This window comes from Sminthopsis crassicaudata, chromosome 4, assembly GCF_048593235.1.
Source record: "Sminthopsis crassicaudata isolate SCR6 chromosome 4, ASM4859323v1, whole genome shotgun sequence".
NCBI lineage: Eukaryota > Metazoa > Chordata > Mammalia > Dasyuromorphia > Dasyuridae > Sminthopsis > Sminthopsis crassicaudata.
In genome coordinates, this window is record NC_133620.1 from 309,747,509 (window position 1) to 309,768,756 (window position 21,248).

Below are 21,248 nucleotides of genomic sequence, written 5' to 3' on the forward strand. Positions count from 1 at the left end.
TACTATGTAAAGTATATGGGAAAAATAGGTGAAGAAGGAGTACTGTCAAATTACTTTTAGGACACAAATATGGCACTGATACCTAAACCAGGAAGGGCCAAAACAGAAAAAGAAAAGTATAGAACAAACTCCCTAAGGAATATTGATGCAAAATTTTAAATAAAAATATTAGCAAAGTGATTACAAAAACTTATCAACAGGATAATACACTATGAACAAGTGGGTTTCATACTAGGAATGCAGGGCTGATTCAATATCCAAAAAACTATTACCATAATCAACCATACCAATAACAAAATCAACAAAAATATATAATAATCTCAATACATGCAGAAAAAGCTTTTGAAAAAATACAGCATACATTCCCTTAAAAACAATAGAAACATATAAAGGAAGCTTTCCTTGAAATCATAAGCAGTATCTAATTAAAACCTACAGGAAGCATTATTTGTAATAGAAAAAAGCTGGATGCATTCTCAATAAAATCAGCGGTGAAACAAGAATGCCCATTATCACCACTAGAAATATCGGTTTTAGCAATATGAAAAGAAAAAGAAATTAAAGGAATTAGGAAATGAGGAAATAAAACTATCACTCTTTGCAGATGGTATGATGATTATATTTAGAGAAGCCTAAAAAAAATCATCCAAAAATCTACTGAAAACAATTCACAGCTTTAACAAAGTTGCAAGATCTGAAAATAATACACACATAACTTACATCTCTCACACATACCAAAATAAGTTCAAAATGGATATGTGATTTGGGCATAAAGGATGATATCACTAACAAATTAGGAGAACAAGAGGTAATTTACCTATCAGATCTTTGGAGAAGGGAGACATTTATGATTAAAGAACAAGTAGAGAAAATTATTAAAGGCAAAATGGACAATTTTGATTACATTAAATTAAAAAGTTTTTGCACAAAAATCCCAACAGAAATAAGATTAAAAAAGAAGTACAAAGCTGGGGAAAATCTTTATAGAGAGTATTTCTGATAAAGGTCTCTTTTCTAAAATACATAAAAAAAAAAAACTGTATCAAATTTATAAGAATACAATTCATTCCCCAAATTGATAAATGGTCAAAGGGTATGACTAATTTTCAGACGATGAAAATAAAGGTATATGAAAAAATGCTTTAAGTCACTATCAATTAGAGAAATGCAAATTAAAACAACTCTGTGGTACCACCTCAAACATCTCCAATTGGCTAAGGTGACAGGAAAGCGTAATGATAAATATTGGAGGGAATGTGGAAAAACTTGGACAGTAATGCATTATTGGTAGCATTGTGCAATGCTCCAACCATTCTGCAGAGCAATCTGGAACTAGCCCAAAGGGCTTTTATAAAACTCTGCACACCTTTTGACCCAGTAGTGCCATTATTCGTTCTATCACAAAATAAAGCTGAAAGAGATCTTAGAGGCTATTGAACCTCACCCCTGGAACTTGACAAACTTGAGGCTTAGTAAAGATAAAAACAACAACAAAAAAAAAAAACTTACTTAAATACATACAACTAGTAAGGAAAGTACTTTGTTAACTTCAACAAGATATAAAAAGGTATCTATGTATGTGAATATATTTTGATATATATATATATATATATATATATATATATATATATATATATATACATTTCATTACTTCAGTGAGTGATGATCTCATTTATGTGACTACTCTTGAAATCTGTGTCATTCATAACCCATTGATTTCTTTTCAGCCTGTAATTTATGTCCAATTTTTCAAATAAGTCCTTACAAGAAGATCTATGTAATTTATTAGAAATCTTCCTTTAGGCCAGAATTTACTAGCCTAGCACCTATGACAGATTTATTCTGTAAACTAAGTTGTGAGAAAAATATTACATCATTATTTTTACCCCCAAACAAACAAACAAACAAAAAACATCTATAAGGATGAAATTTCAGACACCACAAAAATTGACTTAGGAGTAGAAGTTTGATATTTGTAGATAGGGAAGGTTCTTTTAGAGATGAACTATATAACTACAAAATGACTGGTCAGATTTCTTGTAATAAAATGGCTTCTGTCATTCTCTCCCAATTGAAAAATAATTCTCTTTTGAATAATGCTTTAAGAAGCTCTATCCTTTGAATGGGCAGCCAGTTGGCACACGAGATACATACACTATTGAGCCTGGACTCAGGTCATATTTGGCCTCAGACACAAGCTAGCTACATGACCTAGGATAAGCCACTTAATCTACTTTTCCTTAGTTTTCTCCATCTGCAAAATGAGCAAGAGTAGGAGTAGGAAAGAAAACTCCAATGAGTATCACCAAGAGTGAAACATAACCGAACAATAAGTTTGGGCAACTGTGGTACAGTGGATAAAGCAATGGGACTGGAGTTGGAAAAATTCATCTTCATATGGCCTCAGACACAGACTAGCTGTGTAAGTCAGTTATCCCTATTTGCTTCAGTTCTTCATTGGTAAAATGAGCTAAAGAAGGAAATAGCAAATTTCAATAATTTTATCGAGAAATCTCCCAAAGCGGGATCAATAAAGAATTGGGAACAACTGAAATAATTCAACAACACATACCTTGAATAGTTTTTTCCTCTCCCATAAATTGAGCTGCTTTCAACTCTCGGTCTATAATCCTGTACCAATACACACATGTGTGAGTGTACCCCAAAGCCTTAGTTTCCATGATTAATTTCTGCATCTTTTCTTAAAAAGACATTTTGGCTTTTTTTTGGAAGAGGCCCTATAGGTAATAAATGAAAAAAAAGGCCACTTTTACCTCGTCAAAAAAAAAATCAGTATGGAAGGGGAAGACCCTTCAGTATTCTGGCTAAAACAGAATCAATTACTATTTATACTCACTCTGACCCATCAGCGCCCTAACAATGATCAAATGAGGTGGGACCTTTTGCTGGCCAATCAATGAAAGCCAGAGTGACTGACATGGTCAAGTCATGATCCTAGTCCATAAAACCCACAATATTTTGTGAGGTTTTAGTGATTAAAATTTACATTCCTTTGGACAGAGTACCTGAAGGTAAGAGGTAACATCCTATGTAGACAGGGGGAGAGTAGGAGAAGAGAAGAAGGAAGTGTGGGAAGAGCAAAGGAAGGCATTTCATTGCCCAACAGGAACTGGCCAGTTGAGTTCTCAGGGGTCAGCAGTAGGCACTTACAATTGTTGTTTGTCCTTCCTTCTTGAAGAGGACTTTTACATCAGGAAGGTGATGCCATGACTTGCAAATGAATTGAATTTAAGAGAGGGAGCACTGTGCAAAATCCCCAGTCTCACTGTCTCTTCCAGAGCCATCACCAACTGGCCAGTTCAGATAATGGATTTAGGGTTGCAAGGGACATTAGAAACCATCTCATCCACTCCCTTTAACATAGAGAAATTAAATTACCTTGCCAAAGATAATTAGTAATATAAGATCATGGCAAGTAGAAATAGTTTCATTCTTTGCACTTAAACTCCTGTGCCTAGCATAGTACTTGGCACATAGCAGGTGCTCAATAAATATTAATAAAAAAGAGCAGTTAAGCAGTAAGAGGTAGCTAGGTTACACCAGATCTGGACTGAGGAGGATTCATCTTCCTGGCCTCAGACACTTACTAGTAGTGTGACTCTAAGCAAGCCATGTATAACTGTTTACCTCAATTTCCTCATCTCTAATATAACCTGGAGAAGGAAATACCAAACCATTTCAGTAATTTTGAAAAGAAAACCCCAAAGGAGGAGTTGAATATAACTGAAATAACTAAATATATATATGTCTAACTTTCCCTGTTTCCCACCATGTATTGTTAATGAAGAAATTATATAATTGTATGTATTGAGAGTACAGATTGGATTTTTGGACTTGACAGAATATAAAGTACATTAAATCATATCTTCCAAGTTCAGAATTTACAGATCAGTGAAACATTGAAGGGTTGAAAAGGTTTTACTATCTCTCCTTTAGGTCTTTGCCTGGAGAAGCCAATTGCCACCACTATTAGTCAGTACCTACAGTGTATTTACTTTTTTACAATTTTATCTATGAATTGAAGGTACAATTGAACCTTTCATAATTTTATGGACTTTATTTATGACTTATCTTATATATATATATATATATATATATATATATATATATATATATATATATATATATATATATGTATATATATATATATATATATATATATATATATATATATACACACATACATACATCAATTCCCTCCTCTCATTTCCTACAAGAGATGATCTTGTGATGAAAATGCAACTCTAATGTCCCTTGCGTCTCTTGTAATGAAAAAAACTTTAAAGTAAAAAATGGAAATAATTTTTAAAAATCAGGAAAACCTATTAGCAGATAGGAAAAAACAAAGAAACCTGACTTTATATGTAATGTTTCATTGATCTCTGCAAAGGAGTAGGGAAGATGTCTTCCCATAGCTCTTATTTTTGGAACAAGTTTGTTCTTTATACTTCTATAATATTTACTATGAATTGTTTGATGCTTGTTGATCTTTACATTCATTTTTCTGGATCTATTCACATCACTTCATATCTGGTCTTTTCTCTATATTTATAATGCTTGTAGTTTCTTACATCACAGTCCTATTGCATGACATTCATTTTACCAGTTGATGGGGGGGAGAGGAAGTAGGATGGTGATGATGATACTATAATTGTATCCAGTAGAGTATCTGGGTCAAACAGTTTGAGTGTTTTAGTCATTTTATTTATACAATTAATAATTTATTATCAGAATATTTGCAATAATCATATATTTTTTCATCAATAACATGCTAATTTATCTATGCTTTCATAATCCTCTGAAATCGACGATTGCAGTCTTGTCTTTTTAGACAATTTTTTTCTGGGTGCGAGGTGAAATGTTAAGGTTGTAATGATTCATATTTCTTTCATTATTCATGATTTAAATCATCTTCATACTGTGTTAACAGTTTGCAATTCTTTCAAGAACTATTCTTCATATTCTTTGATGATTTGTTTATTCTGAATGACAGTTGCTCATATGTATATATACATATATATGTATATTTGTGTATATATATATATACTTATATTGCTATTGCTTATATATTGTATATTTAATTGTTTATCTTAAATATCAAATAATTTTCTGAGATTCTTGATTAAAAAAAAAACAAAAAAATAAAAAAACAAAGAAAAAAAAACCTTTCCCAATCTTTACCATATAATCCCGGATGTATTCATTTTGTTTGAGCAAATTTTTTTCGATTTCTTGTAAACAAGTTATCTATTTTATCTTGTGTTATTGTATTTATCCATTATTTGGTTAAGAATTCATTGATTAAGTCTGTGGAAAGTATTTCTCTTCCATTTTAAGGAAAGCATTTGTACCTTATGAATTAATCATGAAATGCTGTATATGATGTTGGTATAAGCATAATTTATGCCAGACTTCTTTCCAGTTGACCCATAGTTCTTATAAAATAGGAATTTTTCCCTAATTTTATGTATGTGTGTATGTGTTTAGGTTTTTCAAACACTGGAATATTGAATTTCATTATATCTGCTTCTTCCTTATCTAGTCTTTTCTCCTGAGGTACTTCTCTATTTTTAACTGTATCAAACAGTTTGATGGATGATGTTTTATAATATATCAAAGTCTAAAACTGCTATTCACCTTTCAATCTTATTTTAAATTATATTTCTAGATGTTCTATATCTTTTGTAATCCAAATGAATTTTGTAATAATACTTAACTTAGTAAAATAATTATTTTGGGTTTGATGGTTTAAATGCACAAATTATATTTATAGTATTATAATTGTGATTATATTTTCATGGTCCATCCATGAACACTAAATATAACTCTAAATATTAAATATGTTCTTTATTTCTTGAAGGGACATTTTGTAATAAAAGTATTGCTTGTGTATTCAGAGAGTTATTTCAAAATATTCTGTGCATTTTGTAGTTAATTTGAAATGGATTTTCCTTTTTGTTAGATTTCATTGGGTTTTGTTATTATGATATAGAAATGATATTTTTTGTGAAATTATTTTGTAATTACAATTTTCCTAAAGCTATATATTTTCTCCATTTGTATCTTTACTGATACCTTAGATTTTTCTAAGCAAACTATAATGTTATCAACTAATAAGAAATTGTACTATATCTTTGGTCCCTACAACAATGGCTTTAATGCTTGTAGTTTCTTACATCACAGTCCTATTGCATGACATTCATTTTAGCAGTGGATGGGGGGGAGAGGAGGTAGGATGGTGATGGTACTATATATGTAATTTTGTACATAATGTACATAACTGGACAATTTCCTATTATTGTGTTGTTTTTTATCTTGTAACAATTCAGTTAATTTTCCTTCATGTTTTGAGATGCCATGCCATTTGGAGAATACATATTTAATACTAATAATGGCTTATTGTCTATGATTTTTGTGAACTTCTGGGGTTTTGTATAATAACATGATTATAATTTCTGTTTTTTTTCAAATTCAAATAGTAAATTTATTCCAACCCTTTATTTTTATTCTATGTATGTATTTGCATTTTTGTTGCAAAGGTTGCCAAGTTTTATTTTTTTACACAGTCTGTTAATCTCTTTTTATTGTACTATACAAATTATTTATATTTAATTTCATATAAGTTATTTATCTTTTTGTCCAATTCTATTTTTAGTAATTTTAATTTTTTTCTTCCCCTTAGTTAGCACTTTGCTATTGTTATATTAGTATTTTGCCCCAAAGATCAATTTTGCTTAATTTACTTTGATGCTATCCTTTCCCACAAATTCTCTTTTGTTTCCTTCTTTACTCATTTCCTCCTGTTTATCAACTTTTTCAATAGCTTTAGAATTTTTCTTAATTCAATGATTTTTTTTCATTCATTTAGTTATCTAATTCTCCTTTTCCTTTTTTACTTCTATCCCCATTAATTTAGTGATTATTTCAAAATTTCCTCTTCTCTTTTCCTATCCAACTTTTGTTTGTTTTCATTTTTCCTCTTTCTATTTCTTGACTGTGAATTGCTTTTAAAAATCATGTTTTATTTTATTTTTTTTGAGACATATTGTTGACCATAGACTCTTTAAGAAGAAAGAGTTCCTTGTTCACAAAATCCTGTCTATTTAGATTCATTGTAAAATTACCATTTCCCATTATAGAAGCATACGTTATTCTTCACTGAAATACTCTTTTATTTATTTTTCTTTTCCTTGTTTATATTAAATTCTTTAATTTAATCATTTATATAGTTTTATTCACCTATGAAAGGATTTTGGGGTTTAGTCTATGACACTTGAAGCCTGTTCTTCCTCTGTCACTTCATATTATGACAGTATAACATATCTTCCTGCCTTTGTCTTTAACTTGAATGAACTGGCCAGTTGATTTATGGTGCCATGTACATATTCCCTGAGAAACATTAAAAGGGAATTAGGGTCATTCTGCTATGAAAAGCACTTCATGGTCATTCAAAAGCACTAAAGAAGGTGTCCTTCATTTTTCTTGGCATTGTAGAGGGCTGCAGATAGTGGGGAAACTCTGGGTAAGGTATAAGACCCTTCAACTCAGAGGAAATCGGCTAACAATATCTGGTTTGGCTCCCCATTCCCCTTTGGTGCCCACCTTCCTTCCTGAGAAATCAAGATGTCCTACTTGAAGCAAAGGATACTTACAGAAAGGTGCTTATAGTTAGCACTTTCTCAGTGTGATTGAGAGATAATAGTTCTCTAGTTCACACATAATTAGTGTGCTGTAATGATGTAATCATACTGAGGTATTTAAAGGCTGAGAGGACTGGAGATGATAGACTCCATCCTTGACCATCCTCGTGGTGGCTCTCCTGTCTCCTTCACTGTTCCACTAATTATCAAAGGTGGTCTAGAGATCCCCCAGAGAGCTAGTCTGGACATTACATTTTGGCACACAAACAGGGACTTCCAGAGGACACTACAGGCAGTCAGTTCATTTGTGGTGTTTTTCCTTAGTTTCAAGGAAGAGCTGACCCAAATGGAATATTTGCAAGCTAAGATTATATGTGAATAATGCTGAAGTTTCTAGAATTTTTAAAAGTGATACTGAATCTAAGGTAATTCTACTATATTGTTATTTTTTTCAAAAAAGACCTAAGTCTCATATAAATAGAAATCAATATAAATACAAATGAAAATTAGCTCTCTAGTATGAGCAAGATAAAAGGACAAAAATTGTTCCTTTTCACTTCTAATCCCTCTATCATTACTATATTTACTCTACGATTTCCTTTTTGACTTAACTGACTTTTAAAGACTTTGATGTTTATTTAATCTTTATTTCATATATTTAAATATTTGAAGTGGATTAGTACAGAATATGACTTTTTCTGGGGATACTTCCTCCAAAGTATAATCTTATGAATGAGTGAAAAGTTGATAGGGTGTAATGTAGAAAGGGAAAACATCCTAGTTTAGAACTGATATCCTCTTCAACCCAGAAGATCATGACTGAGTAATAATTTTCATATGACCTTCTTGGTGAAAACAGAAAAGACTAAGAGAAAGAAGAGAAAAGAAGTACAAATTTATTTATAAACTCCCGGGGGGTATGGAATTCTTGGCACCTCAAGAAGCTAGTGAGTGCACTGGGGTAGTTGGTAGATCAATACTGTCTGAGGAACTTAACATGCCTAAATTACCTGGATATGCCATTATTGTTAGTATGAGGCAACACTAGAGGCATCTGGGAAGAGAAAAAAATTACATTGGCACATTTGGTCAGTTGCAGCTATATTGTTCCACTTCTTAAAACTTATAATATTTTTCAACAGAAATGAAAAATTAGCAAATGTCAGATTTGTTTTGTGGTCTATCTATGGTAGCATGGAGGCTCAGTGGATCTTGTGACAAGTTGGATTTACCTGTAAGGAATTTTTGTAGAACATGAAGCATGACTATAGCATTATATATTTTTGTTTATGTAATCTTCTTTGGTACCAATAAAATGATGCTTTTTGAAAAAAAATGGCCCAAATCTTCCAGAGTAATGTTTCTATGCCTTAAATTGCAAGGAACATCAATGTTTGGTTTGTGGTTAACCTAGACTATTGGGGGAATTTAATTTCATCATATAAATTATGGGTCATTAAAGGGTATGGGGTAGGCCAATGGAGTTTTATTGTAGAACTGAAATCAGCAACATCTTTAACCCTGAATGCCATAGAAGGGCTAAATGACATTCATGAGCACTATGGACAGACAGGGGAGAAGAAAAAATGGATTAAGAAAGGACAAAGAGAATATATACATATATATGTATTAATATTTTCATATGCACACATAAGGGGAAGAGGTAAGAAAAAAGATTCATTAGGTAGGAAATGATATTAATATTTGTGCCAAAGTATGACTTAGATTGTTTATTCAAGGATGTTCTACTTATTGCATATTATTTTCTATCTTCCATCTTCCACAGCTACCCTTGCAATTTTTTTTAAAAAGAGAAGAATTCAGCTTGGCGCCAAGTTTTTTTTGACAACTCAGATTTGTGCCTCAGATTTCAACAGATGAAGGAGGATATGTGGAAGCCAGGGGTTTGCGTGTATAAACAGGACTCTCAGGTTCTTGGTGCTGGCCTGTAACTCTCTGTATTCACAAGTATCACCTGTATCCTTGATAAGCTTTATTTAGATACACACAGACACAACAGAGAAACACATACACCATACAGATTATTTTTCTTCTCTATAGAATTAACAATGCATGGAGAATTCTTTTTTTTAAAGTGCATGGAATGTAAGAAATATTACAAATTGTCTTTTTTCACTCATGGAACAAAAGACATATCAGCCAGAGGAAGACAGGGAAATATTTCTGCATATATTTCACATTGGTTCTGTATAACTTTACAGATTGTTAGAAAAGTAATCAGATGGATTTGAACCAGATTACTCCTATAGTAACAGAATTCTCACAACACTATTATGACTCTGATAAAATAGAAAATGTAAACAAGCAGGATTTCACATCTCCCTTCACAGATGCTCAGCAAGCCAACATCAGCTATATCACAAACAGGCTCTTTCTCTAAAAGGTCCATCTTGTAGCTTTAGAGACAAGTTAACATCTAGGTTTGTGCCTATATTGCACAAGATACAAGATATACATACTGTATATACTACACATACTGTAAATGCTGGACTGTTTACAGAATAAAACTCATAATTCATACTTGTAATTCATACAGAATATAGAAATCAGTATAGAAAATGTTAGTTTAGAAAGGAAATAAGAAAAAAAGAGAAATCTGCTTTGCAAATACTACAGATACTTTGCTTATCCTGTTCCCCACCTCTTGCCCCGCAAGCTCCCTAACCAAAGGTGAATAGTGTGTGTCTGTTTTGCTTATCCTATCCCAACTCAGGGATTATGTCCCCTAATATCACATACCCTCTACATTCTGGGAAGCTGTGTTAAAAGCACCCTAAATCATCAGAAATAATCATAAACAGAGTAACCTAATCATTCCTGTCCAGGGCAATTGTCTGGCCTCCTAACCATCCTCAGTGTTTCAGAGTGACTTTCTCTAGCCAATTTTTGTATTTAGTAAAAAATGGTTTCCACTGTACCCTTTGTGTGTCCTCTTCCTAATGTAACAAATCCAGATGAAATGAAGTTATGAAGATCAGGGCCTCCACTTCGGTGAGCATCCTTCCCATAGAGCCCTGTGGGAAAACATTAGATAAGGGAAAGATTGACATACTCATGACATTTGGTATTTGCTTCTATTATACTTTATATAAAATCTGCTGGACAGTAAAACTCATGGAAGCAGAGACTATATTTTACTATCTAAATCTTCCATGGTATATAGTATAATGGCACACATATTATAAATATATTTGTTTTTAAGTTTATTTTTAAATCTGAACCTCAAATGGATATTTCCATATTTGTAGTAGAATAAAAATTAAAATTTACACATACACACGTGTGTATATACACAACATTTTACTAGGTGTTATAGTAAAGTAAAAACTGTAAATGAATTGTAACTTTAACTTGGAAAATATATCTGATGCAAACATGTATAGGAAGGGAAATCTCACTTCGTATTTTAAATTCTGACAACACAAGAATTATATTAAGCAACTTGACATGACTTGGAATTCAATCTTTGTTGTTAAATTGAATATGTCATAGTATAAGTTTCACTATTTTGCTTTGAAATTTTATGTTAAATTCATTACGAAACATTATTAAGTATGCCCAAAAATTATTTTTAAAATATTCAATTATAGTGATAGAAGACAGTTTTTCACATTCAAAAAAATTTCAATTTTGGCCTGAACTCAAAAAATTATAATAATGCTTCCCAACCCCTTCTCTTATTTTGACAGGATAAGTATATGCTAGTAATAAAAGAAAATGACACAGTATGATAACATTTGTGATGCTCAAAAAAGGCTGTAGAGTTATAATTATGCGCAACCATTTGAAGTGATGTGTCACATCAACTACTCAGCTCTGTCACTGTAGCATCAAAACAACTATAGACAATATCTAAATGAATAAAAATCTGAGTTCCCATAAATCTGTTCTTTATGGACAATGAAATTTGAATTTCATATAATTTTCATGTATTATAATATCTTAATCTTCGTTAGATTTCTTAAACCATTAAAAATGTAGAAATTATTCTTAGCTTGAGCTATACAAAAACAAGTGGGTCAGATTTGGCCAGCGGGCAGTAGATTGCTGAACTCTATACCTAGCTACCTCATGGAAGCAAATGCAAAAGAGCAACCCATAGAGAGATCAAGGAGTTCTGAGTTAGTCTAAAAAGTAATTGTGTCACTGCAGCAAAGTCAAAGGTCCTGATACAATGATCTCACCAGAGGAAAAGGTAAATGAAAGGAACATTGCAATTGTTTAGGTAAAAAACATTTTATTAATTCCCTTAAAAAATTTAGAATGCTTTTTCATGTCCCTTCTCCCATACTCTTTTCTCCATAGAGTCTTCTTTTGTGATTAAAAAATGCAATTAGGTAAGATAAATCAACATTCTGGTAATATTTGAAAATGTATCCTTCATTCTATACTAATCATCCACCACTTATAGAAGGCATGGTTCACTGTCAATACTACGAAGTCATTATTGGTTAGTGAACTGATCAGGTCTTTCAAAACTGTTTCTCTTCACATTACAGTGTCCATAATGTAAATTCTTTGCCTGATTCTGCTTATTTTGCAGATGATTTTCTTCTCAATTTCTGATATTGAGAGAGTCTATAATAATTCTCCCTAACTATCTTATAATATTACTTTTGTTTCTTTCTCTTCTATCTCTCTCCTTGTCTTCTAAAACTCAATTGTTAAGGGACAGGCTACTTCTCCAAGAGCCTCCACAGTTGTGAATCATCATCAGAGGGAGTTGCAAGACAGCCTTTGCTGACACAGGATAAATTGGAGTCAGAGGGAAGAGGAGAGAGGTCAGGCAATGCAATGGCCACTCAGTCAGAGAGTTCAGAGAACAGCAACTGCCTCTAAGTTTCCTTGTATCATCCTCTCACAAGAGGGGATCCATTCTGGGTTGGATCTCCAGCACCCAGTCAGGTGGCTCCCATGCATTCCAACATATGGCACCTGAACGTGGGGCAAGAATGACAAGAAGAACCAGAGCTGTTCTTGAGAAGGAACCTTCAAGAGTTAAGAAAGAAGAGTCCCAGTAAGACTTTTAGTCAGGGTAATTTAAAGGGCCAACATATCAAAGGGCCAAGCTGGGAGACTGATGATAAATTTAAATGCCTGTTCTGACTACAATCCTATTCTTCACTTGAGTTTTCCTCGATCAACACCTGCTACAACCATCCAGAAGTGATAGTGCTGCTTGCGTTCCTCAGTTTGCAGACCATGTTGTGTGGGGGGTGAATAACAGCAAAAAAACAAAAAATGAAGAATTGTTAAGGGACAGGTCAATTCTCCAAGGGCCTCCACAGCTATGAATCATAACATATGAAGGAGTTGCAAGACAGCTTTGCTGACACAGGTGTTGTGGACTGGCAATGAACTAAATTGGAGGCAGAGGGAAGAGGAGAGAGGTCAGAGAACAGCAACTGCCTCTCATTTTCCTTGTATCATCCTCTCATAAAAGGAGATCCATTCTGGATTGGATCTCTAGCAGCCACTGTCAGGTGGCTCCTGTGTATCTGCAACAGCTCCTATGTATTCCAACATTCAATGAGACTGAAAGGAGTGGGTTTCAATAGGAATAGAGTGATTTCTATGTGTCTTGAAATGTCATGCTATAACTGATAACATCAGTTAATATTTATAAATATTATATGTACATATAAATATTTTATATTTATAAATACTCATCTCAACACTGAGAAAACCAAAATCTCTGCTTCCAGAGAAATAAGCCTTTTCTTCATTCACTAAAACTCTCTATCCCATAAAATCTGGGAGCCTCTGTGATATAATGGAAAATTCTTCAGATTAAATCTTGGGAGGCCTGTGTTCTAATCCCAGTTCTGCTAGTCATTAAAAAATTTGATGTCCCAGTTTCTTCATTTGTACAGTTAGGCTGGAAGGTGTTAAGACTATCTCAGATCACATCAGTCTTCCATTAAAAGACATTCAGTGGCTCCCCATTATCTACTGAATTAAATATAAACTCTTGATTTTGGGATTCAAGAATCTCCATTATCTGGTTCTAATTTACTCTACTATAATATATATAATGTGAAGGAGAATAGTTAAAGAAGTTAGAGCCAGATTATGCAAATACTTGAATCTTCTAGTCTGTGGATAGTATGCTTTCCACAAACTCATTGGGGAAATGTCATCATCTTGTTCTTTACCATCTCCATAGTCTTTCTTATAATATTCCCTCAAACCTTAAATTGATTCCTCATTTTGTTTGAATTCCCATTCCTTTCAAAGCCATAGATAAACTCTATGAAGCCTTCCTTGACTAACTGAGCTATGCAAATTCTATTCTTCAAATTTTCCCAATATTTTGCCTAGAATCTCAGAGATTTTTCTTTCAGTCCATCATATTTTTCATACTTTTCTCTTACATTCATTATTTGTGAATAAGTTTCCCCTTCCCATTTTCTTGTAGATTATCTTAAAAACAGTACATACATCTTATCTTTATGTCTCCAGTGATTATCACATAGCAAGTTGCTGATGTTTATTAAATTTAATTCCTAAGATCCCTTCCAACTCTATAAGTTTATATTGAATAGAAATCATGATTCTAAGAAATACTCTACTCTGACACATAATACTGTTAGAACAGAAAAAATTATAAAATATTTGATCCTGAAAGTTAAGTATTAAAACAAGAATCCTGATATGAAATTAAACTTTATTAAAAGCTATGCAATTTAAGCTGTTTCAATGTGTGTATAAATAACTGATGATAAAATAATATAATTCAATAATAGACCGCATTATTTATATACAACAAAAATACTGATTAAAAATCATATATGACAGGTCAGATAGCTATTTGACTAAATTACTTATTATTTTTCATAAATGATCAGTAAATTCAGTCATAGATTTCAAGTTGGAAAGGACCTTAGAGATTACCTAGAACTAAACTCTTATTTCTTATGAAATTTAAAATGAGACTTTGAAAAGAAAAAAAATGACCAATGTAACATACAAAGTGTTACCAGTAAATCCAAAAACAGTACTCAAAACTCCTGGCTACCTATCCAGTGGTATTTTGCTCTAATTATGGTATAAGTCAGTGATGTGCTGGTAAGTGTTTAACAAACCACATTCTGGAAAAAAAATAAGAACAATGACAAAAACAATCACAAAATCCCCAAAATAATGTACAAGAATACATAATTTAAAGTTAAACTACATTATCAACATTCCTCCCATTATTTTTTAGTCAGCAAACTAATAAGCCAAGCCTTGATTTGTGGCAATGCCTATGTCTGGGTTATAGAAGGTGACAATAAAACAATTAAAATTGGCTCTCATAAATTGGTGCAAGCTGATTTAAGACTACCCTGAGAATGTGTAATTCTTGCCATGAGAATCATTGAAGACTAGAACTAGAAGGGAAGTACTATAAATATTGCAGCAGTAAAGCTTTTTATTTAAAGACAAACAAACATTTTATCTTATTATTTTCAAAGTTGTAGCAAATACATATATGTGTGTGTATATGTATATATACACACATATATATACATATATATACACATATATATATATGTATACATATACATATACATATACATATATATATACATACATATATATACATATATATATATATATATATATATATATATTATATATATATATATATTTTTTTTTTACCAACCCATAAGTCATTATTCTTAAACTTCTTATTTTTGGCAAGTTTTGCTCTGACCATGGGGAAAAATGCACTGCCACAGTATGAAGATAAAAATTTAATTTGGAAGGTAAAAGAAAAGAAAGGAAAGGAAATTTCCAAATATCCTTAGGGAAACCAGGGAAAACAATGGGATTTCAATGTTGTATAATTGTTACTACCACTGTTTTAATAGGGAAAATCAATGTTACTCCAGTATTGGGAATATATGACACTAGTAGTTTCTCTCCAAATGTTGGGCTGATCCCTGTCAGCTTCAGGATTACACAAAACCCAATAACCTCTCTATTTCCAGAATGGGCTCTATTATAACACTTTGTGTACTGGGGCAGGAAGCAGTAATCAGTACCCTTGTAATGAAATATGAATTTTCAGTTTCTTTCTCTTGAGAAAGTAAACAGGGGAATGAATACTTCTGGACTCATTGTGTGGTCCTCTTACCTCTAACACTGTTAATTAATTTGGTGAAAAAGACTCATGGGATCTGTAGTTAGGCCAGGACAATATCTTTGAGTTTTAAATATTATTAAATGATTAAGTGATTCAACATCTATGATAAAGGTGACCCCCATGGGGAATATGCACATTAGGAACTCACTTCCATCTTCTACCAGTTTCTTCCTTCTCTCCAACCATTTAGTGAAGAAAAATCAGTGGAGTATGACTGGGATTGAGGGCTACAGCATCTCCAATTATCTCTTCCATTATCAGAAAACATAAGAATAAGATCCCAAGTGGGCATCCCATCAGAGGAAGAGTTTCACATTGGAAAGATCTGTAACCTGAAACTTAGAAAACTGAGTTCTCCTCTAGACTTTGCTACCAATCTTAGAGAAGACAATTTATCTTTCTAGTTTCCAACTTGTTCATCTGTAAAATGGAAGGGTTGCAATAAATGATCTTTAAGGAATTTTTTTTCAATTTCAAGAGCAATTTTGGGGAACCATATCTATATATCTACATGTTTATATTTATATAGATATTTTATATTTCCATCTGACAGCTTGTGTGTGTGTGTATATATATATATATATATATATATATATATATATATATATATGTCACACACACACACACACACACACACACACACACACACACACACACACACACGTGTGTGTGTGTGGATATAAAGAAATCAACCCTAGTTTCTCAGAGTACCCAACTCCCCGGAAACATTTTTCATCCCTACAGGGAATTTGCTTGTCTAGGACTCTAGAAATTGAAATGCTAAATTTCATAGAATGGAATTATTAGAGCTTAACTAAGATGCTTTTGACCACCTTTCAAGCAGTATTCCTATTCTGGATTCTAGAATCTCAGAAATGGTAAAAATAATTCTTCTTAATAGGCAAAAAGTGAGGGAAAGGAAGAAAGTCAGTAAGAAAATAAAATTTCAGGCCTATATCAATAACAGTCATATTTGAGCATGGAAATTACAGTGGGGTAGACCAAAACAATAATAAATGCATGATATTTCAATTAATTTGTGAACACATTTAAGACTTATATTGTATATGGAAGCAGGAGCTGTTATGCTAAATAGCAATATTTATTGTGTGTGTATGGGGGGGGGTGAGCACATAAAATTATATACAAGAAATGTACTAACCACAATTCTTTCAGCTCTTTGTTAAGTCAAGTACCCTCAGGATAATATCTAGTAATAAGATGTTAGATCTAGTTTATAACTTAGAGACAATTCAATTCTAGCCCTTCATTTTGTAGAGGAAATTAAACCAAAAACAAGCCTGAAGCAGAGTCAGAGGATGATTAGCCCAAGGTCAAAGAGCTCAAACAAAGCAAAGAAACCAATATACCAATGCTCTTTCAACGATGCTCTGCTTCCTACTTTAGACCACTTTGTTACTCTTGTTTTAAAGTGTTTAATGTATCTGAAATTACAAAAAACAAAAACAAAAACAAAAACAAAAACAAAAACAAACAAAAAAAACCAACTCTCTAATTCATTCTGGATTCACACAAATTAATCTGAATGAGAATTTATTCTCTTTAAGAGATACAATTTAATTTAATACAAGATAGATTAAGGATTAAATTAGAGTATTTTACAAAAAAGCACATTGCTATGCTAGGGGAAATTTAGTTCTATGGGAGATGGAGACTAGAAAAATTGAATGTTAAGGACTAAGATTTGGGGGTGAAAAGACAATTAGGCTAGCATGTTTACCTCAATTTCCCTATCTCTTTCCAGGCTTTCCAAATCCCTTCTTGTTTTAGTGACAACATGAAACATTCCTGCATGTTTGTGTGACAACCAAAGAGCAAGGCAGTTTATAGGTAGAAACAAAAGTACTAGTTACTCTAGGTCTTTCTTCAAATAACAGGAGAATTCATATGCTGAAGATAAGTTTTCAGAGAAAACATTCTCTTTTCTCATGGATGCATTAAATCTCCTTCTCCTTCTCTCTCTCTCTCTCTCTCTCTCTCTCTCTCTCTCTCTCTCTCTCTCTCTCTCTCTCTCTCTCTCTTTCTCTCTCTCTTCCTCACCTTCCCTCCTTTTCTCCCCCCTCTCTGTTTCTCTCTCTGTTTCTTTCCTTCCCCCCCTCCTTCTCCCCTCCCCAGCCTCAAGTCAAACAAAGACCAAAAAAGAACACTGAGATAGCAATCACATCAAAATCTTAGGAAACAAAATAATCCAGAAACCTATTGGAAACAATTCACAGCTTTAGCAAAGTTGCAGGATATAAAATAAGCTCACACAAATCATCAGCATTTCTATATATTAATGACAAAGCCAATCAGCATGAGATAGCGAAATTTCATTTAAAATAACTGTAGACAAAATAAAATACTTGGGGAACTATCTGCCAAGAAAAACCCACGAACTATATGAACATAATTACAAAATACTTCTCACACAAATAATGTCAGATCTAAACACTTGGAAAAATATCAATTAATCATGACTAGGCTGAACTTATATAATAAAATGACAATACTGAATTGGTCTAATTGTTGCCATACCAATAAAATTGCCAAAAATTATTTTATGAAACTAAATAAATGAATTTTATGAAAAAATAATAAAATTCACCTGAAAGAACAAAAGTTCAAGAACATCAAGAAATTAATGAAAAAATATAAAGAATGGTGGCTTAAAATATTCAAACTTAAAACTATATTATAAAGCAGCAGTCATTAAAACCATTTGGTACGGGGCTAAGACATAGTGTGGTGAATCATTGAAATTGATTAGATACAGACAACACAATAATCAAAGCCTGTTACAGTAACCTAGTATTTGATAAATACCCAAACTTCAGCTTCTGGAATGAGAACTCACTATTTGACAAAAATTGTTGGGGAAACTGGAAAATAATGTTAGAAACTTGGCATAGATCTACATCTCACACTCATAGCAAAATAAGGTCAAGATAGGTACATGATTTGGGAATAAAGGATGATACCATGAATTCTGTTTTTTTAATCATCTTTTTAATCTTTTTAAATATTTCCCCTTTGTTCTGATTTTTTTCTCTCAACATGATTCATAAAGCAATATGTATTAAAAATAAATAAATTTACTAGGAAAAAAATTCTGAGGAAACTTGAAGTCTAAACCAATACACTTATCCTAAGTTAGCACATGACATCACTTCTAATGTACAAGGGCAATTGATGCTCTGATTCAGATATTAAGATAAACTGAGGTGGCTTAGTCATAATTACATCATTAACATTATTTACTTGTTTAAATTTATTTAAAGAATAACTCTGGGTAGATTTTATTTTATTTTATACATCTAGCATTTTCTCAGATCCACAAGGAGCTTTAAGTGCTAAAGCAAAAAAAATCCAAAGAAGGAAGGTTAGCCATGAATTTAGGACTGTGTATCTATAAACTTACAAAGTTTAGAAAACATTGTCTCTAGTTACAAAAAACTAGAATTACTTGTCTAGTCAAAATGGCTACAAAATGGAATTTTAAAAAAAAGGTACAAAGAGAAGTACTAAAAAAGAGCACTAAAAAGTATTGAGGAAAGAACTAGAAGAATTAATGATAAATTTCTAGCAAGGAGCATTACGTTGAAATTTAAAGAATGGATAGAGACTCAACAGGAAAGAAGGAAAAGTCATTTGAGATTTACTGAGAAGCATGAGCATATGTAGCAAAGAGCATGTGTGTAGGATGACAATTAGTCTAGTTTACCTAGTTCATAGAATTTGCAAAAGGGAATCTTATGAGGTAAGACTGGAAAAGGAGGATAGCTCTAGATTAGAGGTGAATGCCTGAGCAAGGTGTTTGGATTTTATTTGGTGGGTAATCAGTCATCATTATTTAGTTTGGGACTGTGAGGCACCAGCAACAGATTTATCTAGTCTAAAAGGAAAATAGTCTGGTAGAGAGGTGAAAGATAAATTAGAGGGGTGAAACCAGTAGAGGTGCTATGTAAAATAGTCTAGAGAGATGAAAATGATATAAAACATATAGAAGTTGTGGCTTGTATGAGAGATACAAAAATGTTTCAGAGGTAGAATCAATAGTATTTGATTAATTAGCTATTAAATGTAAATTCTTCAGTTTCCTTGTCTTTAAAATGGGGAGAATATCTTAGCAACTTAAGTAATTAGATTAAAGAGTCTTTTGAGATACTGGCAAGATGATGCACTAGAAAATGTGACTGATTTAGTCATGTGACAGATTTAGTCATGACCAGAATTTGCCTGATAATCATCAACACTGACATGCAAAACATCAATTTGTTGTGAGAGGTACAGATGCGTTGTATTAAAAAAAAAAAAAAAAAAAAAAAAAAAGTAAAAGCTTACTAGCATTAAAGGCAGGAAGTAGCAAAATTCTGAAGACTCTTTAGAAGTCTGAATAGTTCTTTTTATTGATAAAGGCATAGGTGAAGGGATTGCCCTAGGGAAGTTATTTACTGATCTCTTCCTGCTTAATATGGGTGGAACTGGAACAACAAATTCTTATTTAGAATGGCTTTATGTGGTCAGCAAACATCTCACTGGAGAATTTTCCTGTGCAACCCCACAGAAGCAATTTCCACTCTGAGACAGAAGGCAGTCAATCTGAGGCTTTATGAGAATTCATATGGATATATGCCCCATGATGATATGATTGTAGCTCAGCACGATTGATGTATTAATAACTATGAGGTTACTCAAATGAATGGCCTCCATTATACTCTGTTTTATATTCAGAAACCACTGTCCTGAAAAGAATCATCAGTCCAGGAAGCTTCTTTCTCCAGAAGATTGGGAGAGAAGAGGAAGCATTGTTTTGTTAATAAGTAAGATAATAAGTAATAATAATAATAATAATAAGATAATAAGATAATAATAAGTAAGGTAAATAGCTCGTTAAAAAGATAATTCAGAATTGAGGTGTATGTGTGTGAATGTGTGGGTGTCCAACTCAAGTAATATAGAATGTGAGGTGGGGAGAGAAGAATCATTGTGCAAATACAAGAACTATTAGATGTTGGAGCCATACAAATAGTCATCTCTCAGTTCAACACACACACACACACACACACACACACACACACACACACACACACACACACACTATGGTACAGCAACCAACATGATGTGTAGAAGTGAATTTTTCAAGGGAGACCCTCCATTAGATTCCTATTTCCAAACGCCTCAATTCCCTCCAAGCCTAGAGATGGTTAACAAATAAGTCTGTGTGTGTGTGTGTGTGTGTGTGTGTGTGTGTGTGTGTGTGTGTGTGTGCGCGCACACACAGGTGTTCTATACATTTCTCTGAATGCAGATGATATCTTCATATGGCCCTATATAGTTAATTGGGTCATGAAAATAACTTATTTGCTCAAAGTTGTTCTTAAAACAATATTGGTATTCTTACGTGATTCTGCTTATTTTGCTTTTCATTATTT

General features: G+C 32.6%; 1 protein-coding gene across 1 annotated transcript in view; it reads right to left on the bottom strand.

Moving 5' to 3' along the window:
- The window catches only part of SHISA6 (shisa family member 6), a 627,719-nt gene that overhangs the window by 307,098 nt on the left and 299,373 nt on the right, over positions 1-21,248 (bottom strand). The window contains exon 4 of the mRNA XM_074312049.1: positions 10,601-10,696. Coding sequence (XP_074168150.1) covers positions 10,601-10,696 — 96 coding nt within the window. The remainder of the gene's footprint in view (positions 1-10,600; positions 10,697-21,248) is intronic.